Source organism: Scyliorhinus torazame, chromosome 14, assembly GCF_047496885.1.
Source record: "Scyliorhinus torazame isolate Kashiwa2021f chromosome 14, sScyTor2.1, whole genome shotgun sequence".
Taxonomy (NCBI): domain Eukaryota; kingdom Metazoa; phylum Chordata; class Chondrichthyes; order Carcharhiniformes; family Scyliorhinidae; genus Scyliorhinus; species Scyliorhinus torazame.
The window spans coordinates 101,396,685-101,422,944 of record NC_092720.1 but is presented as its reverse complement, the minus strand read 5'-3'; the positions used below and the strand labels follow the sequence as shown (position 1 = coordinate 101,422,944).

The window sequence follows — 26,260 nt, the reverse complement described above, 5'->3', positions numbered from 1 at the left end:
ACATCTCGGCATTCTGCATTGTGTTAATGTGCACATTGAATGTTACCGTGAGCTGCTGGAACAGTTTGTTTTAGATCAATACTAGATCTCCTATGGGGTTGCACACACTGTAAAAATGCACTGTCTTTTGTAATGCGTTCCCACTAAAGGCTGACCGATATCTGCCATCTCATCGAAAAACAGTAGACTCCTGCTCCTCCAGCCAGTATGATTTCTCTCCCTGGTGGCTGAATATTGAATGGCATTGCTTCAGACTTTTGTTTACCTGTGTGTTTTATCTAAAGGAAAATCCTGCTTTGTTTCTTCACAGAGCCATATGGTTGTCAGAACAGTAACTTTCCACGATGCCTCCTGCCATGACTGACCCCTTGGATATCTGGGCAGTAGATTCCCAGATCTCAGCAGATCACTGTATCACTGCAGACTTCTTACTACCCACGGGAATGTACATCCAGTTGGAAGTGCCTCGGGAGGCTACTATCGAGCAAATCAAATCAGTAAGTAAGCTTGTCATTTTGTGCAGAGCTTTTTAAACTCTTGCTTTCTTGTATAGGGCAGCACGGTAGCATTGTGGATAGCACAATTGCTTCACAGCTCCAGGGTCCCAGGTTCGATTCCGGCTTGGGTCACTGTCTGTGTGGAGTCTGCACATCCTCCACGTGTGTGCGTGGGTTTCCTCCGGGTGCTCCGGTTTCCTCCCACAGTCCAAAGATATGCAGGTTAGGTGGGTTGGCCATGATAAATTGCCCTTAGTGTCCAAAATTGCCCTTAGTGTTGGATGGGGTTACTGGGTTATGGGGATAGGGTGGAGGTGTTGACCTTTGGTAGGGTGCTCTTTCCAAGAGCCGGTGCAGACTCGATGGGCCGAATGGCCTCCTTCTGCACTAAATTCTATGATAATCTATGATAGAAGTGGTGGAAGAAAATGGGCGGTAGCATTCCCTAGACTCCCCCCCCCCCCCCTGCCCCCACACTTTTGTGTCTACCCCTTTGTTTCTTCTTGTGTAATTTTGACTGAGCAGAATTTTAAATATTAAAAAGTATTGTAATTTTTATTGTTTCCACATGTGAAGTATTAATGGATTGTCTGGTGATGCTTGATCAGTCTACGGCAGCATGGCATTTAAGCAGGCTTTCCCTCATGATTTGAGAATTCTGTCTCTTGAAATGACCGAGTGGGTTTATGCACCTCTTGGTTCCTGCTTGTCGAATCTGATTTCGATCCGAGTGTTGCTTTTCTTAGTTTTCATAGAATCATAGAATTTACAGTGCAGAAGGAGGTCATTCGGACCATCGAGTTTGCACCAGCCTTTGGAAAGAGCACACTACTTAAGCCCACGCCTCCACCTATCCGTGTAACCTAGTAACCCCACCTCACCCTTTTGGATGCTAAGGGGCACTTTAGCATAGTCAATCCACCTAACCTGCACAACTTTGGACTGTGGGAGGAAACCGGAGCACCTGGAGGAAACCCACACAGACATGTTATGATGAAACCCAGCTTCTTTAATACATCAAACCACTGTGATTAAAGTTTAATGTGGTGGCTTTAGTTTTATTGAAGAGGGTCAATGTTATTTACCTCCTGCGTACATGAGGTTCTGCAGAAAATGTGATATTTCCATTTGGAAAGGAATTCTAATTATTTTTATATCACTCCGCCATTGGCAGTTGTGCCATCAGCTTCCCTAGGCTCTGGAATTCCCAACCTCAACCTCTTCTACCTCTCTTTTCTCCTTTAGGATGCTCATTAATAAGTACGTTGTTGACCAAGCTTTTGATCATTGACCCTAATACCAGTTTATCAGTCATATTTTGTTTAATAACACCCTCGTGAAGTTTCCTGGGACATTTTACTATGTTAAAGACACAATGGGCCGTAACATCCTCGAATTGGCAATCAGTGTTGGATTGCCACCCTATGCCCAAATACATGTTGGAACTTTCTTCCATGCCTATCTCACCCAACCTTCCAACTCGGACCAGTCAGCGAAGCTCATTCTAAGGCCCAGTGTCCAATCGCAGGAGAGAAAAATTGGAGGACAACTCTATTTTTTTTTTAAAGCATTAGCTGCTGTAAAATAGACAAGTATAAATATCCATTGAAATTGACAGGTCAGGGGTAGTAAGGTGGTGCAGTGATTAGCACTGCTACCTCACAGCGCCGAGGACCCGGGTTCAATTCAGGCCCCAGATCGCTGTCTGTATGGAGTTTGCACATTCTCTGGGTACTCTAAATTTATATTTTAACAAGTTTAAAAGAAATTGACAGGCCAGGGGGAAGTAAAAGTCTAAGGTAAGTGGACAGGATTTGTGGGGTGAAGGGGTGTTTGGCAGTCAGGGGGTTTGTGGGGGATCAGAGGTCAGAGGAGTGGATGTGGGGGGTGGACATTGAGTGGGGGGGTTTGGACATATCTGCGTTGGTTGGCATTAGGGAGGGCAGAGTAGGGCATGGGGATTGGTCAGACACTGGGTGGGCTGGGGATTGGACTTCAGGGTCTGACATCAGTGAGGGGGGGAATGGGACATCCGGTTGGGGGTGAGTCAGGTTGGGGGAGGGGGGCTGCAGTCAGACCATTGGGGAGGAAGGGGAAGAGTGTGGTCACAAGTGCCAGGGAGTATCCCATGGGCAGTCTGAGGAGGGATGGGTAATTGGGGCAGTTGGGGGCATTGGGGAAGTCTCATGGGGCTGGCAGGTAGGTTGGGAGGGGGGGGGGGCGTGAAAGGAAAGAGTCCCCTGAGGGGATCAGGGGTGCGTGGAGAATTCCATGGGGAATGTAGTCAGCGATGGGTTTAGTCCCTTGAGGGTTCAGGGATGTAGGGGGAGTGCTGTGGGGGGATCAGTCTGTGTCTGTACAATAGTTACCCAGAATTTAGAAGAGGTTAGAATTCTTCTAACTTTTTCCTGTTAGCTATTTGGAACCATTTGAAGTTTGTGATTAAAATTTATTTACGTATGGTTCCCATTGCCGAGCGATTGCCCAGAGGAAGTTTGTACTTCTGGCAATTGCCTTGCAAACCCTCACCTTTGGGCCTCCGCAAGATTTTCCCCAGAGCATCTTTTTGAGGTGCCTCTAAAACCGACACTGGGAGCTCAGCCTATATAAATACAAATTGTTATAGGGCTGAAAATCAATCAACTTTCAACCCCAGTAAACATTACAAGGGCACTGCACCTGTTGGAGTAAGGATACGTTATCAATCCGGAATGTATATTTTCTATTAGAATCCAAGCCCCCCCCCCTCCCCCCCAGGGCCCAGGGGTGCTTCATGCTGGCTATGGTCTCACGGGTACCTTTCATCCTCTCACACATTGCCTATGTTGTATCTATACAAACTATTCATAGATGGTGCATATCACATCCAGCCCAATGCTGACATCCACATTCAAGCATATTTCTAACTGAGTCATCCCAGTATGAATCAAGAATGATGAAAATTTATGGAAAATACGGTCCCACAAACAGTAATGAGATAACAACCAGATGTTCTCTATTTTAGTATTTTTGCCGAAAGGATAAACATTGACCAGGACACCCCTGAGACTCGCTTGTTCTTCAAAAGGTGCCACGGGATCTTTTAGGTTAATGGAGCCTCAGTTTAAACATCTCATCTGAAAGGCAATATCTCAATAGTGTGGCACTTTCTCAATAGATTATATGCTAAACTCTAAGAAGAGGGGCTTGAACCCTCGACCATCTGACTCAAAGGTGATTGTCCTACCACCTTGGCGTTCGCTGACACAACATTACATCACCTAATAGTTTGGGCCTGTGCATTTTTTCTTTGACCACAGAGCCTGAGTTACATTGAGGAGAATTTTACCTAGCTTTTTTTTAATCTGTATATTCAAATTTGGGAAATTAGCCTGCACGCTCAGTAATTTTTCATCTATTGTGTTGCAGCTCCTATGGAGACAAGCACAGACATATCCACTGTACAGTATCCTTGGCGAACAGGACTCCTATATGTTCCAATGTGTAAACCAGTCAGCTGTGCACGAAGAGCTGGAGGATGAGTCTCGTCGCCTCTGTGATGTCAGACCTTTCCTTCCTGTTTTAAAGCTTGTAGCGAGGAACTGCAATAGATCTGAAAAATTATTGGATTCAAAGATTGGTGTTCTTATTGGGAAAGGTACGTCAGTTCCTTACTCTGCCAGAACTATGTTTTGTGTCATTCTTGTTTGAATGCCAACAGCGATGTGTCGTTGTGCTCTGATCTTCCAATTGAGTCAAAGTGAAAGCTGAATTTTGTTTGCCGCGTCAGTTTATTTGACTGAAATGATCGTCTATAGACAAAATGGTACTTATATTGATAAGTAAAGTTAAACAATTCTATGCAGTATCAATGCATGTTGATGTGTCCAATCAATTTTCCAATGTAACAATGAAACTCCTTTGTGATTTGGCCTGGATTTCTATCTTAAGCACATATGCACTTTTAAGCACTCCATTAATCACACCAAAGGTGGACTGAATAAACACTAAGTGAGGCATTTTTGCTTTGTTTTAGTTTATAAGTTACTTTATTCGCCAGTATGATGCAAGTTGCCACAAGCAATTCAATGTCTATTGACGAACATGAGTTTTCCAGCTCAATTTGGAGGTGGGTCGGAGGTAAGTGTACATATAAGCAGGAATGTCCCATGAGAAGTCCCAGGAGTCCACCCACCATGCCAGCGTACTGCTGCCTGCCTGACTGAGAGCTCTGGCTGTGAGATCAGCCCATTTCTGTCGGGGTATACAACAGAATATATTGGATTGGCCACTGTTTTGCACCCTACCTGATTACTTTTGTTGAAGTGAATTGAGAACAACAGTTGGCAATTAACATAATCACATGGTGCATTCAGTTTGGCAAACACAGAATAAACGGCAGTTTTGGTCACCATCAATTTCAGTTATTCCGCTCAAATTTTAAATCTCTAATTGTTCAGACCGGAATAATAATCCCAATCTGAGAAGGAAGAATTTGTATTTTTACAGCACTTTTTTATTGTGTGTTTGGGCTGGCCAATGAACATCCACTAACTCCAGAGTGCTCATGCACACACGCCCACACACACATGTGCATGCCCACCAACACCACCAACCCCATATCCCACCACTGCGGTATGTCCATATTGAGGGATCTTGTGCTCACCTGCAAGATTTGGCTGCTAATACACTGTATTAACAATTGGTCTATGACTCTTCTGCCACCTACATAAACAAAAACATCTAGCTATAATTATGGGTTCTAGTTCCTTTATTGTTTAAGGAGGTCAGAAGGTTGGGAAACAGACAATGTGATGTAATGAAGGTCTGTTGTAAGGAATGGAATATCTGGTACTTCCTTTTTCTGTGTTCCTGGTCCTCTCCCAATACTTGTCTATTTAGCCACATAGTTACAGAGCCAAGCAACAACCTTGTCAGTGACTAGATGAAGTTCAATAAGCCCACCTTCAAGCTTAGTCAGCAGACATTCCTCAATGATGTGTTATTATTGGGACTACACCACAGGTGACCTTACTGATGTTGGGTGGCTTCTCAGAGGCCCTGGCCAGAAATGGTTTAAAAGGACCCACTTTCACCATGGGATGTCAAAGCCAGGTGAATGAGCAGTGAGGCTTACCAACAGCCACTTGATTATATGGATTGATGAGCCTGAGAGCAGAGCCCTTTGACTATCTGGACTAGACATGTTGGAAATTAAACTGAGCAAAAAAAACAAAACAAGGTTCTCATTGTTCTGAGGTGATTGTATAATGGGTGTTGTTGGAATCTAGGTCTCCATGAGTTTGATGCACTAACAGACCCTGAGGTGAAAGAATTCCGCAGCAAAATGCGTAAGATCAATGAAGAGAATATGTTGAAACGTCAGGGGCATTCTTGGATGGACTGGTTGCAGCACAATTTCCCTCCAGAAATTGAATCGACTGGCTTTAATCATGCTGAGGACAAGCTACACAAAGACAATTTCCTCATAGCTATTCGGTTTGAGTCTTGTCAGGTATGTTGCATTAAATTCTGTGAGGATTATGAGTGAATGTATTTAACGTCCAGAGACACACGGGTGAATTTTCCGATCTTGCTCACCGCAGGAGGAGTCTTGGCCGGGACGGAAAAATTAACGGGCCATCAAAAGGTCTGTTGACGTTGGGCGAGAAAACATTGAAAACGTTTCTGCCCAGGCAGGACCGGTGGACCCCGTTCATAGTCCTGCTCATAATAGTGATGTAAATTGCACAGCTGAAGAAAAAGAAAGGGCTCGACTTCATTTTCAGTGAGGTCATGAATTTCCAGCTTTGCTCTATCCGTTGTTGAATATTGAATGTGCTGTGAGTTTATACTTGTGGCAGCATTGCTAAAATACAGTATGTCAGGAAGGGAGGATCAATCTTCCTTTGGGCTCTGTGTCAAGTGTACTGTTTCTTTTTTTCCTAAAATTACAACATTACACATTTTTCATCAACTAGCAGCTTTAATTCTGATTGCAGAGTGTGTTCATATAGTAGCTCTGCATGTGCACAGATGTCTCTTGTTTGTACCAGTGCTCAGGAATCCACTGTACATTGTAAACGAGGGGAGTAGCACAACAAGAGCCAAGATGAAACAGAATCGTTTCAACGTGAAAAGATGATTTTGTACAATACAAATGCCGCACAAGACTCTCAAGAGGAGAAATTCAAGTAGCGTCAATTTCTACAACCCAAGTGATCACAATGTGGACTCTGACCTAAGTTCAGCTGAAATTTTGGGAAAATACTTTTCATTTAAATTGCTTGATTGGAGCTATTCTCTTTTTAAATTAAAATTTAGAGTACCCAATTCATTGTTTTTCCAATTAAGGGGCAGTTTAGCGTTGCCAATCCACCTAGACTGCATATCTTTGGGCTGTGGGGGCGAAACCCACGCAAACACGGGGAGAATGTGCAAACTCCACACGCACAGTGACCCAGAGCCGGGATCGAACCTGGGACCTCGGCGCCATGAGGCAGCAGGGCTAACCCACTGCGCCACCGTGCTGCCCCTATTGGAGCTATTCTTGGGAGCTGATTTGGCATTGGTAATCCTTCTCTCTTTGACCAGGATCAATTGACCAACAATAATCAATGAGTGCTAAAGAGAATAGTGATACTTCAAGAATACTTGTTCAGATACCTCCCTGTAGTATTTTGCACATAGCTGTTAGTTCCCATACTATTAGTACTATGCTAAATCATCCCTGTTCCTTCAAGAGAAAAGTAACATTTTTAAAAACATTTTTTTTTAAGTAAGCTTTTCATTCCTACACCCTAGTTTGTGAGTGTTTTTCATCGACTTTTGACACTTGCTGTAAGTTCTTCAGTAGAGTTGTTGTCTTTGGCAGGGGGAGAGTCAAGATCTGGCTGCTGGAGAACTGACAAGTGCACTTTCTGGCTGAAAAACATTTATTCAGGAAATATAAACCTTATTCTCCCAGACTTGGGAGCTGGTAGGGCAGAAAAACTAACATTATTGTATTCTTATGGAGGAAAATCAGGTTCTTATCTACACAAGCAAAATTCAATTTCACATAAACAATAACCATTGGCTACTTCTCCCTCTCTTCCACACTACCCATTATTGTTGACTCTAATAGTTGCTCTCTGTTCAATTCCTTTTTTCCAACCTCTCATTGCCCACTTCCTAATGACTTGACTTGTACATATTTAAATAATACTGGATCTCACATTGTTGATGTGTTTTTTTTCTCTTTATATTTTGAAAAATCAATAGATGCCAATTTAGTTTTCTGCTCACTGACTTTTCATCTTTTTCACTCTTATAAGTTTGCTTTTACTCTGCTAAAATGGTAGTCCTTGATTCTGCTGAGACTGTGCATGTCATTTTGCTAGAATTGCGGCAATGGTTAGCACTGGTGCCTCACAGTGCCAGGGACCTGGGTTCAACACCGTCCTCGGGTGACTGTGTGGAGTTTGCACTTTCTTCCCGTAACTGCGTGGGCTTCCTCCGTGGTGCTCTGGTTTCTTCCGACAGTCCAAAAATGTGCAGGTTAGGTGGATTTGCCATGCTAAATTGCCCAAGTGTCCAGGAATGTACAGGTTTCGTTATGAGGATTGGTTGGGGGAGTGGGCCTCAGTAGGGTGCTCTTCCAGAAGATTGGTGCAGACTCAGTGGGTCGAATGGCTCCCCTCTGCACTGTAGGAGTTCTGTGATTCTAATTTAAAGTCCTCCATCTTCAGGAGTGGGGAGCTAGTGGGTTGACATAGCAAAGTCTAAAAGAAGGGGCGACGGATAAACCCAGCAATTACAGTTTAAGGTCAAAGTTGGGGAAGCATTCAGAAACAATAATTCATGAGAACATAAACAGTCACTTGGGCAACCATGGAAAAATAAAGGAGAGCTGGCACTGAAACGATAGTGGTTGTCTCGCCTTCCCTGCTCCTACCCATCCTCTTTGCTTCCCTGCCTTGGTTTAGTCTGCTTCAGTTCTTCGTAATCTGAGAAGTGTCCTTGGTCTTCATTCCTCATGTAAAATGCCATGGAAGATAGATCAACAACTGATAATAACTCTGAAATTTTAATCATCCAGTTCTGGCATGTGGCATACATGTGGTAAATGGTTCAATTAAATGACCCAAAACACCACAATGGCAATGCATGCTTATGCTAAGACTAACTTGTTTGATTTTTTTGATGAGATAACAGAGGATGTGTGAGGGCTGTCCAGTTGATGTTGTACATGTGGACGGTCAAGAAAAGTCCATTTACACAAAATAACATTTGATCAGGTACCACCGTTTAGACTTGGTCGAAAAATTGGAAGCCCGTGGGATAAAAGGGGGAGTGACAGCAGGATGTGAAATTGATTAAGGATGGAATACAAAGTTGTGCAGAATGGCTGTTTCTCAGACTGGAGGGGATATACAGTTTTAGTTTGGCAAGGTTCAGACTAGGACCACTGCTGTTTCTGATCAACATTGATGACTTTGACTAGTGGATGCTGGGCGCAATTTTGAAATTTGTAGATGACACAAAACTTGAAAGTGTAGTAGACATTGAAGAAGACTTCAAGAGGCCACAGACAAGCTTATGCAACGGGTGATCGTGTGGTAGATGAAATTCCATGTGAAAAGTGTGAGGTGACACATTTTGAAAGGAAGAGTATGGAGAGGCAATGCATGCTGCATTGTGTGAGAAGAGAGAGTGAGAGGCTGAGGGATGTCTGCATAAAAGCATTTGAAGTCATTAATAAAGCACAGGAAAACCAAGGAGTGATACTAAACCCATATAAATCACCAGTTCGGACCCAGTTGGAGCATTGGTTCCAATTCTGGCCAGCACACTTCAAAAATAATGTGAAGGCTTAGGAGATGATACAGAAGAGAATTATTGGAATGGTTGTAAAGTTGAGGGATTACAATTGCATGGATAGAGAAGAGGAGGTTTTATGGAGGTATTTGAAGTCATGAAAACTTTGGATCGAGTAAAGAACATTGAACATGGAAAATACAGCATAGAACAGGCCCTATGGCCCACGATGTTGTGCCGAACCTTTGTCCTAGATTAAGAACAAATCAATCTACACCCCAGCATTCTACCGTAATCCATGTACCTATCCAATAGCCGCTTGCAGGTCCTGAATGTTTCCGACTCAACTACTTCCACAGGCAGTGCATTCCATGCCCCCACTACTCTCTGGGTAAAGAACCTACCTCTGACATCCCCCCTATATCTTCCACCATTCACCTTAAATTTATGTCCTCTTGTTTTTTAAAATAAATGTTTTATTAAAGTTTTTCCAATGAGCATTTTTACATAACAAAAATAGAAATACAGATACAGATAGTAATAAAAAATAACAAGAAACATAGCCCAAAGCTTACAATGAACTACTTACACAACAGAAGTATATATTTTTTAAACAGAACAAGGTGGGTTTTGTCTCCATGCCCAACTCACATTATATCAACAGCAGCCCCCGCCCCCCCCAGGCAGGATGTTGCTACTGCTGACACTTACTGCTCCCCTAGAAAGTCAAGGAAAGGTTGCCACCGCCAGGAGAACCCCATCAAGGACCCTCTCAAGGCGAACTTTATTCGCTCCAGGCTGAGGAACCCCACCATGTCGCTAACCCAGGTCTCCACACTCGGGGGTTTCGAGTCCCTCCACATTAACAGAAACCGTCTCCGGGCTACCAGGGATGCAAAGGCCAGTACCTCGGCCTCTTTCGCTTCCTGTACTCCCGGATCCTCCGCCACCCCAAATATCGCTACCGCTGGGCTCGCCTTCGCCCGAGCGTCCAAACATCACCCTTGCAAACCCCTGCCAGAATCCTATAAGCGCCGGGCGTGCCCAAAACATATGGGTATGATTCGCCGGACCCCCCGCACACCTCGGGCACCTGTCCTCCACCCCAAAAAACCTACTCATTCTTGCCGCCGTTATATGCGCCCGATGCACCACCTTAAACTGGATTAATCCGAGCCTGGCACATGATGAGGAGGAGTTCACCCTGCCCAGGGCATCGGCCCACAGGCCCCCATCCAGCTCCTCGCCCAGCTCCTCCTCCCACTTATCCTTCAACTCCCCCACTGAGGCTTCCTCCACCTCCTACAGCTCCTGATATGTCAGACACCTTCCCCTCCCCTACCCAGACGCTAGACACCACCCTATCCTGGATCCTATGTGGGGGCAGCCATGGGAATGTCCCCACCTGTTTTCTAAGGAAGTCCCGAACCTGAAGGTACCTGAACGCATTCCCCAGGGGCAGGCCGAACCTCTCTTCCAGCGCCTGCATGCTGGGAAAACCCCTGTCTATAAACAGGTCCCCCATCCTAATACCTGCCCTGTACCAGCCTTGCTATCCCCCATCCAACCTACCCGGAGCAAATCTGTGGTTATTCCGTATCGGGACCCAAACCGAGGCCCCCTTCTCTCCCCTGTGTCTCCTCCACTGCCCCCAGATCCTCAATGCCACCGTCACCACCGGACTAGTGGTGTATCGCGCCGGCGAGAACGGCAGCGGAGCCGTAACAAGTGCCCCTAAACTGGTGCCTCGACACAACACCGCCCCCACGCCGCCCCCTCCTCCATTTCCTCATCACAGCCACATTGGCTGCCCAGTACCCGCCGCCCGGGCTACGCTCCAAGAATACCCTTTTGACTCGCGGGGTTTTTATTCGCCCACACAAATTCCGTAACAATCCTATTCACCCGCTTAAAGAAGGACTTGGGGATGAAAATGGGGAGGCACTGAAATACGAAGAGGAATCTGGGGAGAACCGTCATCTTCACAGTCTGCACCCATCCCGCCAAGGAAAGCGGGAGCATATCCCACCTTTTAAACTCTCCCTCATCTGCTCCACGAGCCGGGTTAAGTTGAGCCTGTGCAGGGCATCCCAGTTCCTGGCCACTTGTATCCCCAAGTACCGAAAGCTCCTCTCCACTATCCTGAGCGGGAGCTCCCTCAGTCTCTCCTCCTGGCCCCTAGCGCGGACCATGAACAGCTCACTCTTCCCCACGTTCAATTTATACCCCGAGAACCTCCCGAAGTCCCCCAGGATCCGCATGACCTCCCCCATCCCCTCCAACGGGTCCGAAATATACACCAGCAGGTCATCACATAGAGGGGGACCCGGTGCTCCTCCCCTCCACGCACCAGCCCCCTCCAATCCCCCGAAGTCCTGAGCGCAATAGCCAACGGCTCAATTGCCAGGGCAAACAGCAACAGGGACAGGGGACACCCTTGTCTCGTCCCCTGGTGGAGCCTGAAATATTCCAACCTGAACCGGTTTGTGGACACACTCGCTACAGGGGCCTGATACAGCAGCTTGACCCACCCTATAAATCCCTCCCCAAACCGCCCCCCCCTTCCCACACCTCCGAGGGCATTATGATAATATTCAGGAGCCTCCACACGTTCGTGTTCAGCTGCCTGCCCTTAACAAAACCCGTCTGGTCCTCCCCAATCACTCCCGGGACACAGTCCTCTATTCTGGTGGCCAGAAATTTTGCCAACAGCTTGGCATCCACGTTCTGGAGCGATATCGGTCTGTAGGACCCACACTGAAGCGGATCCTTCTCCTTTTTCAGAATGAGCGAGATCAATGCCTGCGACATTGTCGGAGGGAGGGTCCCTTTCTCATTTGCCTCATTGAAGGTTCTCATCAGGAGCAGGCTCAGCAGCTCCGAGAACTTCTTATAAAATTCTACGGGGAAGCTGTCCGGGCTCGAGGCCTTGCCCGTCTGCATGCCTGCCAGCCCCCTGACTACCTCCTCCAGCTTAATTGGGGCCCCCAGTCCCTCCACCCGCTCTGCTTCCACCTTTGGGAACCTCAACCGGTCCATGAACCGCCTCATCCCTTCCCCCTCCCCAGGGGGTTCTGACTCGTATAACCTCCCGTAGAACTCCCTGAAGACTTCATTAACCCTCTCTGGGCTCCCACATAGTTCTCAATAGACCTTATCCGCCCGCACACCTCTTCGTCCGCCAGCAGCCCCACATCCAGTCGCCAGAGAGGGCGCTGACCCCGTTCCGCCCCCAGTTGCAGGTCCACCCAGTGCAGGGCATGGTCCGAGACCGCAATGGCCGAGTATTCAACCCCCTCCTCCCTCGGGATCAGTGCCCGACTCAACACAAAGAAGTTTATTTGCGAATAGGCTTTATGGACATGGGAGAAAAAGGAAAACTCCTTCGTCCTTGGCCGCGTAAATCTCCAGGGGTCCACTCCCCCCATCTGACCCATGAACTCCCACAAGGCCCTGGCAGCCGCCAGCCTCTTTCCCGTTCTGGATATGGAACGATCCAAGCTCGGATCCAAGACCGTATTAAAGTCCCATCCCATTATCAGGTGACTTATCTCCAAGTCCGAGATCCTAGCCAACATGCACCTCATAAAGTCCGCATCGTCCCAGTTCGGGGCATATACATTCACTAACGCCACCCGGGCACCCTGCAGCTTGCCACTCACCATTATATACCTGCCCCCTTGTCTGCCACGATGCTCCCCGCCTCAAACGCCACTCGTTTACTGACCAAAAAGGCCACCCCTCTGGTCTTGGAGTCTATCCCCGAGTGAAACACCTGTCCCACCCATCCTTTCCTCAGCCTCGTCTGGTCCGCGAGCTTTAAGTGCGTCTCTTGCAACATGGCCACGTCCGCCTTCCACCCCTTCAAATGCGAGAACACGCGGGACCGCTTGACCGGCCCATTCAGGCCCTTCACGTTCCACGTGATCAGCCTGGTCGGGAGGTTAACCACCCCCCCATCCCGCCGACTAGCCATCTCCCTTTTTCGGCCAACTACATGTCCCCGCCTCCCCCTCCAGCTCTCCATCCGGCGGCCCACCCGCCCGACTCTCCATCCATATCCCTCACCTGGCTCCCCTTCAGTCAGAAAAGCAGCACCCCCCCCCCCCCCCCCCCCCCCCCCGCCAAGCAACTGCTTAGCCCTGGTTTCCCCTCCATTGTGCTTCCGTGAGTCAGCTCGCCATGCTGACCCCGGGAGCTCCCACCTCTATATACCAACCCTTAACTTGTTGCCTCCTTCGGGCCACCCTCCCCTCCCTCACCCACAGGGTTGAGGGGCAAGCGCCATCTGGGACCTCCCCGTGCGCCGGACAGCCCGTCCCGGGCGTTTCCCGCCCCCTAGCACCAAACACCTGGAAAACAAAACACTTGGAAAACAAGCAGAACAAAAAACACAACCCCCAACCAAACTAGGGCAGACATGCCCATAAACTTATGCCTTACCCGCTATCCTCCCCTCGGTCCCTCCCCACCCGCACATTTCACCCCCCCTACAACAGTCCCTTAGTTCAGATCCAGCTTCTCCTGCCTGATGAACGACCACGCCTCGTCTGGGGTATCAAAATAGTGATGCCTGTCCTGGTATGTTACCCACAGTCTCGCCAGGTGCAGCAGCCCAAACTTCACCCCTTTACCATGGAGGACCACCTTCGCCCGGTTAAAACCTGCACGCCTCCTCGCCAGCTCAGCTCCCAGGTCCTGGTAAATTCGGATCTCGCCATTCTCCCACTTACTGCTCCGCTCTTTCTTCACCCACCACAGGACTCACTCCCGGTCTGCCAAGCGCTGAAACTGTATCACCATCGCCCTCGGTGGCTCGTTTACCCTCGGCTTTCTGGCGAGAATCCTGCGCGCCCCATCCAGCTCCACGGGCCGCGGGAAGGCCCCCGCGCCCATCAGCGTCCCCAGCATTGTGGCCACGTAAGTGCTCACGTCCGCCCTCTCCGTTCCTTCGGGAAGGCCCAGGATCCGCAGATTGTGGCTCCGAGACCTGCACTCAAGATCATCTAGCCTCTCCTGCCATCTCTTATGGGGCGCCTCGTGCCCCTCCATTTTCACCGCCAGGCCCAGTATCTCATCCTCGTTCTCCGCCACCTTCCTCCTCACCTCCTTGATCTCCTTCTCCTGCGCCTTCTGGGTCACCACAATTCTTTCCATGGAGGCCGGCATCTCCGGTTTCAGCTCCATGAAGCAGTTTTTAAGGAGCTGCTGCAGTTCTCTGGCCCACTGGACCCACACCTCCCGATCTTCTCCGGCCACCATTTTGTCCTCCCGGACCATCTCAACCTTCTTTCCCGGGTTCGCCCGTCTGCCGGCTCCGCTCCTGGTCCACTCCATGCACTAGGGAGGGGCGGTGCTCTCCCATGTCAGTTCCCACTCCGGTCCCTCCTGTCAATTGCCGCCGCTGCTCCTTTTAGCGGCCCGAAACACCGATCCCAGCGGGAGCTGCCGTTCGCGTGACCTAGCAGGTCATGGCCACTACCGAAAGTCCATTTATGTCCTCGTGTAATGGTTTGTTCCACCCGAGGAAAAAGTCTCTGACTGTCTACTTTATCTATTGCCCTGATCATCTTATAAACCTCTATCAAGTCGCCCGTCATCCTTCTCCGTTCTAATGAGAAAAGGCCTCGCACCCTCAACTTTTCCTCGTAAGACTTGCTCTCCATTCCAGACAACATCCTGGTAAATCTCCTTTGCACCTTTTCCAAAGCTTCCACATCCTTCCTAAAATGAGGCGACCAGAACTGCACACAGTACTCCAAATGTGGCCTTACCAAGGTTTTGTACAGCTGCATCATCACTTCACGGCTCTTAAATTCAATCCCTCTGTTAATGAACGCTAGCACACCATAGGCCTTCTGCACAGCTCTATCCACTTGAGTGGCAACTTTCAAAGATCTATTAACATAGACTCCAAGATCTCTCTGCTCCTCCACATTGCCAAGAATCCTACCTGTATTCCGCCTTCATGTTTGTCCTTCCAAAATGGACAACCTCACACTTTTCAGGGTTATACTCCTGCCACTTCTCAGCCCAGCTCTGCATCCTATCTATGTCTCTTTGCAGCCGACAACAGCCCTCCTCACTATCAACAACTCCACCAATCTTCGTATCATCTGCACATTTATTGACCCACCCTTCAACTCCCTCATCCAAGTCATTAATGAAAATCACAAACAGCAGAGGACCCAGAACTGATCCCAGCGGTACGCCACTGGTAACTGGGATTCAGGCTGAATATTTGCCATCCACCACCACTCTCTGACTTCTATCGGTTAGCCAGTTCGTTATCCAACTGGCCAAATTCACCACTATCCCATGCCTCCTTACTTTCTGCATAAGCCTACAATGAGGAATCTTATCAAATGCCTTACTAAAATCCATGTACACTACATCCACTGCTTTACCTTCATCCACGTGCTGGTCACCCCCTCAAAGAATTCAATAAGACTTGTGAGGCATGACCTACCCCTCACAAATCCGTGCTGACTATCCCTAATCATGCAGTGTCTTTCCAGATGCTCAGAAATCCTATCCCTCAGTACCCTTTCCATTACTTTGCCTACCACCGAAGTAAGACTAACTGGCCTGTAATTCCCAGGGTTATCCCTATTCCCTTTTTTCAACAGGGGCAAGACATTCACTGCTCTCCAATCCCCTGGTACCACCCCTGTTGACAGTGAGGACGAAAAGATTTTTGCCAACGGCTCTGCAATTTCATCTCTTGCTTCCCATAGATTCCTTCGATATATTCCGTCAGGCCCGGGGGACTTATCTATCCTCAAGTTTTTCTAAATGCCCAACACATCTTCCTTCCTAACAAGTATCTCCTCAAGCTTACCAGTCTGTTTCACACTGTCCTCTCCAACAATATGGCCCCTCTCATTCGTAAATTCTGAAGAAAAGTACTGGTTCAAGACCTCGCCTATCTCTTCAGACTCAATACACAATCTCCCGCTACTGTCCTTAATTGCACCTCCCCTCGCTCTAGTCATTCCTCACATATGTGTAAAAGGCCTTGGGGTTTTCCTTGATCCTACCCGCCAAAGATTTTTCATGCCCTCTCTTAGTTCTCCTAATCCCTTTCTTCAGTTCCCTCCTGGCTATCTTGTTCCCTCCAGCACCCTGTCTGAACCTTGTTTCCTCAGCCTTACATAAGTATCCTTCTTCCTCTTAACAAGACATTCAACCTCTCTTGTCAACCATGCTTCCCTCACTCGACCATCTCTTCCCGGCCTGACAGGGACATACATACCAAGGACACGTAGTGTCTGTTCCTTGAACAAGTTCCACATTTCAATTGTGTCCTTCCCTGACGGTCTATGTTCCCAACTTCTGCACTTCAGTTCTTGTCTGACAGCATCGTATTTACCCTTCCCCCAATTGTAAACCTTGCCCTGTTGCACGCACCTATCCCTCTCCATTACTAAAGTGAAAGTCACAGAATTGTGGTCACTATCTCCAAAATCCTCCCCCACTAACAAATCTATCACTTGCCCTGGTAAGTACCAAATCCAATATTGCCCCTCTTCTGGTCGGACAATCTACATACTGTGTTAGAAAAGCTTCCTGGACACACTGCACAAACACCACCCCATCCAAACTATTTGATCTAAAGAGTTTCCACTCAATATTTGGGAAGTTGAAGTCACCCATGACTACTACCCTTCTGCACCTTTCCAAAATCTGTTCCTCAACATCTCTGCTGCTATTGGTGGGCCTATACAAAACTCCCAATGAGGTGATTGCTCCTTTCCTATTTCTGACTTCAACCCATACGACCTCAGTAGGCAGACCCTCCTCGAACTGCCTTTCTGCAGCTGTTATACTATCTCGAATTAATAATGCCACCCCCCACCTCTTTTACCACCCTCCCTAATCTTATTGAAACATCTATAACAAGGAACCTCCAACAACCATTTCTGCCCCTCTTCTATCCAAGTTTCCGTGATGGCCACCACATCGTAGTCCCAAGTAAAGATAAACTGTCTTGGTTGAAAGGTAAATAATGTAATGTTAAGGTGACCGATGAAAAAACATGGGTAAAACGTTTTCTCTTACCATGACAGGTAACTGAGTTGCAACCCCACAGGTACAGCGCAGCCTCCAGTCCCTTGCTCAAATGACTGTTCATGTCACCACGGTGAACGTTGTAGCTGAGAGCTTCACTGTCTTCATCTCATGTCCACATGGTTAGAACCCCAGCAATGTCACTGGATAGGAATCAGGAGCAGGAACCCCTCGGCACCTGAATACCAAATCAATTCTTAGGCCACCATCACTAATCCAACAGAGATGAAAACATTTTCAGTATGTGCGGGAATGGTGGCAATTAGGCTGATGGATACAGATTCAGCAGTAGCCTTCAAAGGGGAATTAGATAAATACTTGAAGGATTAGCAGCTACAACGATGTGGAGAAAGAGAGTGGGAGTGAGAATAACTGGATTGTTTTTTGAAACTGGATAGGCCGAATAGTTGTCTTCTGTGCTATAATATTCTTTAATGATTATAATCCAAATGATTTGATTTAAGCTGATGTTGAACAGTTAATTCTTTGTGCCTGTTTTTTGCAGTAAACTTTTTTTTAAAGAGGAGGCACTGCTTTAAATGATTGCAACTGGCTTTAGTGGTATCATTAACTGGGTTGGTATTTGATATCTTCCTTTCCCAGAAGTAGTTACAATAATCTTGTAAAGTGAGGCTGCAGTCTTACAAATTCCTGTGTACTGACCATTACCATACCTGCAGGTTTGAAAAACAAGTCAAATTCTTGGCTCCAGCGAATGACCTACTTTTGCTGATTTTTTTGCATAAACAAGATACGTTGCAGAATGAATGTGGAGCAAACGTTTTTTCCACCAGTGTTCCCTCAGCGTTTCTCCTCTTTAACCCCGACAGCTACCTGAGCTGTGATCCCACAGGTACCGCCGGGACATCTATTTCCTTGTTCAAGTGAATGTTATTAACATGATCACTGTGGACATTGCAACTGAGAGCATTGCTCCCCTCATCTGCAGGTCACATGTTTGCAACCGCAGTCAGGCCACGGGATTGTAGTAGGAACCCTGTCCCCATTCAAAAGCCTATGTTAGTTCATAGGCCTTTCTTGCTCTGTAATCAAACTATGTTGAAAATGTGTCTGTGTATGGGGGAAGGAGGGAGGGAGGGTATGGGGGAAGGAGGGAGGGAGGGTATGGGGGAAGGAGGGAGGGAGGGTATGGGGGAAGGAGGGATGGAGGGTATGGGGGAAGGAGGGGGGAGGGTATGGGGAAGAGGGGGGGAGGGGGGAGGGGGGAGGGTATGGGGAAGGAGGGGGAGGGTATGGGGGAAGGAGGGGGGAGGGTATGGGGGAAGGAGGGGGGAGGGTATGGGGGAATGAGGGGGAGGGTATGGGGGAAGGAGGGGGGAGGGTATGGGGGAAGGAGGCGGGGAGGGTATGGGGAAGGAGGGGGAGAGCGTATGGGGGAAGGAGGGGGGTATGGGGGAAGGACAGGGGAATGGGGGAAGGAGGGGGAGTATGGAGGAAGGAGGGGGGTATGGGGGAAGGAGGTTGGAGGGTATGGGGGAAGGAGGGGGGTATGGGGGAAGGAGGGGGAGAGTATGGGGGGAAGGGAGGAGGAAACGCTGTAGGTGCATTCAGATAATGGAATGGGATCGGGAGGAGATCTTTTGTCTATCCTGCAGTCAGCGTCGCAACCCTTTTGATGTTTCAAGCTCTTGTTATTTCAGGTATAAATCACACTTGAGGCCAATAAAAGCTCCTTAAGTCTTACCGTTACAAGACCCATCTTTCAATACAGAGGAAATTTAAAATGAGTTTTTCTCCTTCTAGGACATCTTCAATTTCCAAGTATCTCCCGACTTCAATCCTCTGAACTTAAATGAGCTTGCCATTCGGAAACAGCTGACCAACCACGGAAAAGACAATGAGGAGTTCAATCCCAGAGATTTTGTGCTGCGTGTGAGCGGAAAGCAGGAATACGTGTTCGGCGACCAGCCGCTGATTCAATTCCGGGTATGTTGGCGGAATTTGCACCAACTTCAGATTGTAATAATGTTTTTTTTCCAGTGGTGTCACTAATAGCACTCACTCCCCAGAGTCTTTTCAAGTAGCTATCTACTGCCTTTAAATGTTTAGGGATTCTCTTTGAACAATTCCACAATCTAACCTTCCTGTGCATAAATGTATTCAAACATTCAATTTCAATGATATATGATGATCCTAAATCTGAATCACCTCATTACCATCTCATCAGCTATTGGAAAATATCTAACATTATTCACCTATTTCGTAACTTCCAAATATTGGATGGTTTTGACAGGTCACTTATTTTAACCCTATCAGCTCTAGTGGAAAAGCAAAAACATTCCTATCTTCTCAAGCTTTTCATTACCCTGACAGCCCCTTATCCCTGGTAACATCCTCGTGAATTTGTTCTGCTCTGCATCTTTTCTATTGCTTTGCGATACCTTTCCATTGGATTCCCCAAACCATACACTATAGAACATAGAACAGTACAGCACAGAACAGGTCCTAAAGTGTCCGACTCCACTATCACAGCAGGCAGTCCATTCCACACCCTAACCACTCTCTGAGTAAAGAACCTACCTTGGACATTCCTCCGATATGTCCCGCCCTGAATCTTATAGTTCTGCCCCCTTGTAACAGCTACATCCACCCGAGGAAATAGTCTCTGAACGTCCACTCTATTTATCCCCCTCATTATCTTGTAAACCTCTATTAAGTCGCCCCTCATCCTCCTCCGCTCCAAAAAGAAAAGCCCTAGCTCCCTCAACCTTTCCTCATAAGACCTATCCTGCAAACCAGGCAGCATCCTGGTAAATCTCCTTTGCATCTTTTCCAATTATGCGGGGAATTTACCGGCTGTTCACGCTGGCAGGATATTCCGGTCCCACTGAGGGCGCTCCCCCGCCTCTGGTTTCGAAGCGATGAGGGATGCATTCAACGCAAAATCCCGTTGACAACGGCGGGACCATAAAATCCTGCTGTCGGGCTGCCTTCGCCACCGAGAAACATGCGGCGGGTTGTTTGGTAAATCCCACCCAATATACAAACTGGAGCTTAAGTAAGGACTTATACTAGTTCAACATAGCTCCTTCTTATGTGCACCCATTCTGTTATGTCTAGCACCAGAGAGGCAATACACCATTCAATACTGTGGTTGCATACACAGAAACTATTGTGTTCTCTCCTACCACTGCTTTCCTACATTCAACTTTCTCATTCATGTCAGGAGCTACTTTAGCACAGTCTTGTGGTATTGCTGATGGTTCACCCTTTTAATCAAGTGCTCAGTTTTGAATCTTCATTTGCCCAGAGAATGGCCTCGGTCTCTACTTTCGCCTCCTTACTACGTCTGTTCGCAGCACAGTGGATGATCACCTCTTCCAATCTTCACCCTCCATCGCTCTGTCATTGGGTGGACTCTTGGAATCTTGTTCTAGAGAGCATTTGCCCATGTCAGGCACAGTTTCTCCTGTTCCGCAAATAACGTTACTAAGATTATATAAACACTCACCAGAGACAATTCCTGCAAGTACGTTTGGCCTGAATGCGCAAACAATCCAGGAACTCCCACATCCAGCAAGATTGGTACAACATGCATGGTCCCTGGCATTGTAATCCTTCAACTAACTAGTGTTATATAACTGTAGAAATGTGGTATAAAATGGTATACAAATATAAATGACATCCCCAAACCAGAGCAAACAATCTCCACAATCTCTCTTTCTTCAGTCCTCTCACCGATTTAATGCATTATTACCAGTCAGTACATTTTTATATAGCTACTACTAAACTATAAACTATACATGATCCTAATTATAGAAGTCCAGAGAATTATAGAATTGGGAGCTGTAGCTCCAAATGAACTGAGAACAGATGCACTCTTGTCAATTTCAACAACCTGTTCATTTTTGTATCTAATCTCTTCTGAGCCAGTCAGTGATTCTAAGTCGACTTTGAACGGTTGACCAGTATCAACTAAATGCTTCCTGCTTTTCAGATGCCAGATAATTTTACCATTACATCTAATTTTATATGGTGTGTGCATGTGACCAATTTAAGGACAGTACGGGAAGTTGTGCGTGGAGTCCGATGAGATAGGAGAGGTGTTAAATTAATATTTTTCGTCAGTATTCACACAGGAAAAAGACAATGTTGTCGAGGAGAATACTGAGATTCAGGCTACTAGACTAGAAGGGCTTGAGGTTCATAAGGAGGAGGTGTTAGCAATTCTGGAAAGTGTGAAAATAAGTAAGTCCCCTGGGCCGGATGGGATTTATCCTAGGATTCTCTGGAAGCTAGGGAGGAGATTGCTGAGCCTTTGGCTTTGATCTTTAAGTCATCTTTGTCCACAGGAATAGTGCCAGAAGACTGGAGGATAGCAAAGTTGTCCCCTTGTTCAAGAAGGGAAGTAGAGACAACCCCGGTAACTATAGACCAGTGAGCCTTACTTCTGTTGTGGGCATAATGTTGGAAAGGTTTATAAGAGATAGGATGTATAATCATCTGGAAAGGAATAATTTGATTAGAGATAGTCAACACGGTTTTGTGAAGAGTAGGTCGTGCCTCACAAACCTTATTGAGCTCTTTGAGAAGGTGACCAAACAGGTGGATGAGGGTAAAGCAGTTGATGTGGTGTAGTTGGATTTCAGTAAAGTGTTTGATAAGGTTCCCCACGGTAGGCTACTGCAGAAAATACAGAGGCATGGGATTCAGGATGATTTAGCAGTTTGAATCAGAAATTGACTAGCTGGAAGAAGACAAAGGGTGGTGGTTGATGGGAAATGTTCAGACTGGAGTCCAGTTACTAGTGATGTACCACAAGGATCTGTTTTGGGGCCACTGCTGTTTGTCATTTTTATAAATGACCTGGAGGAGGGCGTAGAAGGATGGGTGAGTAAATTTGCAGATAACTCTAAAGTCGGCAGAGTTGTGGACAGGATGTTACAAGTTACAGAGGGACATAGATAAGCTGCAGCGCTGGGCTGAGAGGTGGCAAATGGAGTTTAATGCAGAAAAGTGTGAGGTGATTCATTTTGGAAGGAATAACAGGAAGACACAGTACCGGGCTAATGGTAAGGTTCTTGGCAGTGTGGGTGAGCAGAGAGATCTCGGTGTCCATGTACATAGATCCCTGAAAGTTGCCACCCAGGTTGAGAGGGTTGTTAAGAAGGCATATGGTGTGTTAGCTTTTATTGGTAGAGGGATTGAGTTTAGGAGCCATGAGGTCATGTTGCAGCTGTACAAAACTCTGGTGCGGCCGCATTTGGTGTATTGCGTGCAATTCTGGTCGCCGCATTATAGGAAGGATGTGGAAACATTGGAAAGGGTGCAGAGGAGATTTACCAGAATGTTGCCTGGTATGGAGGGAAGATCTTATGAGGAAAGGCTGAGGGACTTGAGGCTGTTTTCGTTAGAGAGAAGAAGGTTAAGAGGTGACTTAATTGAGGCATACAAGATGATCAGAGGATTGGATAGGGTGGACAGTGAGAGCCTTTTTCCTCGGATGGTGATGTCTAGCACGAGGGGACATAGCTTTAAATTGAGGGGAGATAGATATAGGACAGATGTCAAAGATAGGTTCTTTACTCGGAGAGTAGTAAGGGCGTGGAATGCCCTGCCTGCAACAGTAGTGGACTCGCCAAACTAAGGGCATTCAAATGGTCATTCGATAGACATATGGATGATAAGGGAATAGTGTAGATGGGCTTTAGACTGGTTTCACAGGTCGGCGCAACATCGAGGGCCGAAGGGCCTGTACTGCGCTGTAATGTTCTATGTTCTAATTAAACTGAACACCGTTTTGCTGCAAGGTTTAGAACATCAAAGGCATTAAGTATGAAAGGCAGGCGCTCAAAGTGAATGGGGTCACATTGGATGGTCCACAGCCGGCTTGACCAAGATAGTGCCCACTGGCTGAATGTGGCTGCGAGCCATTTTCTGTAGCCCACCACTTCCTCCAAGTGTACGTAACAGTTCAACTTTAAAACTGCTCAGCCAATCACAGGCTGCTTTCTCCATGCATTGGCTGTTGATAGACTCTCCAGTGGCTGCTTATCAACAATCAATGTTGCATGAAACCAGTCTGTGATTGGACAAGAGAAACACCATCCGCTGCCGGGTAAATTTTTAATATTTGTTTATGGCTAGGGAGCTTAGAGTGAAAAAGCAAGTTCAATGGGAGCAGGTGGTTGGAGCTGCCAGGAACCCAGTCGGTGGTCGGGCACCAGAGAAGACGTGTGCAAGGCCAGGAACTGGAAGAGGTGGGCAGGAGGCCGGGAACTGGAGCGGGCAAGGCAAGTGGACAAATGGAATGGCAGGCTTATTTTTGGCCCTGGCCTTGAGCAGCGGCCCTGGCTCCAACCTCAGGAAATGGCAGAGTAAGCAAATATACTTTCATCTGTAAACCCAGGGAAGGTGGGAGCAAGTACTCGGTCGAGGTAGAAACCGACTGCTGGGTGGCTGTTTTGCTGGGGGGTGCGCTACAGCAGCTGGCTTGCTAGTGTATGCGACTGAGTCAGCGTGTGGAGGGCAATGTGTGACACTGAGTGAGTGTGTAGCTGTGAGTGTGAGCCTCCCTTGTGCTCAATCTCAGTTTTCTCACTGACTGTCACCACCACACACCAACAAATACACACGCACTCCCTCATCCTCGTCCACAAACTTACACTGACCTCTCACACCTAGTAGTTTTTTATTACTTACCCTTTCTTAGACTTAATTTATTGCTATAACAGTGTTGTGTGTTTGCTCAGCAATTGTTTCTTTCCTCAAAACCTCAACTTTTTTGAAAATCAGTTCATTGCTATGCCAAACTTTATCTTTCTGAAATCATCGGCCCCTTGAGTGGGAAAATATGCAAATGTGGCCCCCGAACAAAAAGGTTGGACAAGCCTCTTCGGCAGGTAAATAAGACCAGAACAGAAGTTTGCATTGGGAAATAAAGTTTGTTGTGTTCAGTTGTTAAATTTCAAAGGGAAATAAAATGGATCTCACAACTGAAAAAAGGTCATAAATAAATAAGGCACAGTTATTATCCCAAAAGTGGTGGCCATAGGAGAACAAAAAGATTTTTTATATCCTTGGACAGGTAAATTCCAAAGAAGGATGAGGACAATGGGAAAGGATGAAAGAGAAAAAAACATGTTTAAAGAGAAGTTGGGAGCTAGGTTGGATGTGGTCATATAAAATCTCTAGGAATATGCTCTGTGCTGGGAGAGAGCTGTGAAATGAAGCAAAGTAAAGCAGCTTGCAGCAAACCCAGAAAAGTGTCTGTCCTTTTTTCAGAAAGCAGGGTTTTGTTTTAAAGTTTTTGAAATTTTCCACAGCAGAGTGGGAGCGAGCAAAGCTCTGAGACATCTCTTCTCTAATGCATAAGTGGATGCCCTGGGGTAAAGTTACTGGTATTATTTATAGATTAAATATCTATAAGGACTGTTGCCTAAAAAGGTGTTTATTTACGAGTCTAGCCAAGTAGGAATCTTTTTGAGGGAAATGTTTCGTAAGACTAATTTTAACTGTGTAGCTGTAATCTTGTGTGTTTAAGTTTAAATTTTGTGAAAATATTTTAATTTAATTTAATACATAAAATCTCCAAAAGTATCACTCGAATTTGTGGCTCCTGACTTCACGTGTATCTGCTCATAGTAAAATACAAGTGGGGAATAATTGTGATAGCATAGCTAGTAGGGCAGCACGGTTGCATTGTTGGACAGTACGGTAGCATTGTGGATAGCACAATTGCTTCACAGCTCCAGGGTCCCATGTTCGATTCTGGCTTGGGTCACTGTCTGTGTGGAGTCTGCACATCCTCCCCGTGTGTGCGTGGGTTTCCTCCGGGTGCTCCGGTTTCCTCCCACAGACCAAAGATGTGCAGGTTAGGTGGCTTGACCATGATAAATTGCCCTTCGTGTCCAAAATTGCCCTTCGTGTTGGGTGGGGTTGCTGGGTTATGGGGATAGGGTGGAGGTGTTGACCTTGGGTAGGGTGCTCTTTCCAAGAGCTGGTGCAGACTCGATGGGCCAAATGGCTTCCTTCTGCACTGTAAATTCTAAATTCTCTGATTATCCCTTTGGGGTTTGGTTTACATGACACTCACCACCTGCCGGATTATAACAACTGCTTTCTCCATATAGTAGTGAGTTTTTGCAGTGAGGCCAATTTGAAAGGAGGGGATCTATATCCTCCTGCTAGAAAATAGGAGGAGTTTGGCTCTGCTCTTAAATGAACATCCAGCAGGAGCTGATGGGACCCAAAAAAATATAGGCTTGCAGGTATCCAATATTCTACTGCTTTGCATTGGTGTGCCAATTGCTGCAATTTTCACCAAGTCTGATTGACTTGTAAACCCTGCAGATGTGTCCCGATTCCTAACTCCATTCTTGGGCTGTTTGATTTTTGGGAAGGCCTTTAAAATGTGCGGGCTACTTCCTGTCAGAAATCCACATCCGGCACCTCTGACCCGACAGGTCATTGCGGAGATGGGCATCTCCTAATCATCCACAATTTTCATGGAGTCAAACCAGGTTTTTAAAGAGTCATGGTTCATGGCCCCTCAGAAAATTAGTTAACCCTAGTCTGCATGAAGGGACCTTTTAAAATATAAGTTAAAAATGTCTGCCTCATTTCTCTTTCCCCCCCCCCCACCCCACTATTCCAATGGCATCTCTTACCCACAATTCCAAGTTCTGTCCTTGCATCCAAACTCTATGGCTGCTCATGTCCTCTATGCCAAGCTATCATACTTCTATTTCCATTGAGCCACTGCACACTTTCTAGAACCAATGAATCCTATAGAATATGGTGGGATGTGTAAAAAAGAACTTTGCCAAGAAGTAATTTATTTATAACTTTCTCCTATGTTTTGAAAAATAAATCTGCACTAGAAACTGATAAAAATGCCAATCATCCAGACCTTAAAGTCTCAGAAACCACAAATCCTTTAAACCACTTCACTT

The 26,260-nt window shown here is 46.8% G+C and overlaps 1 protein-coding gene across 1 annotated transcript in view; it reads left to right on the top strand.

The window, feature by feature from the left end:
• Positions 1-26,260, top strand: part of pik3cb (phosphatidylinositol-4,5-bisphosphate 3-kinase, catalytic subunit beta) — a 264,946-nt gene that overhangs the window by 118,808 nt on the left and 119,878 nt on the right. Inside the window, exons 2-5 of the mRNA XM_072474558.1 lie at positions 311-497; positions 3,906-4,134; positions 5,768-5,991; positions 19,110-19,292. Coding sequence (XP_072330659.1) covers positions 345-497; positions 3,906-4,134; positions 5,768-5,991; positions 19,110-19,292 — 789 coding nt within the window. The 5' untranslated portion in view covers positions 311-344. The remainder of the gene's footprint in view (positions 1-310; positions 498-3,905; positions 4,135-5,767; positions 5,992-19,109; positions 19,293-26,260) is intronic.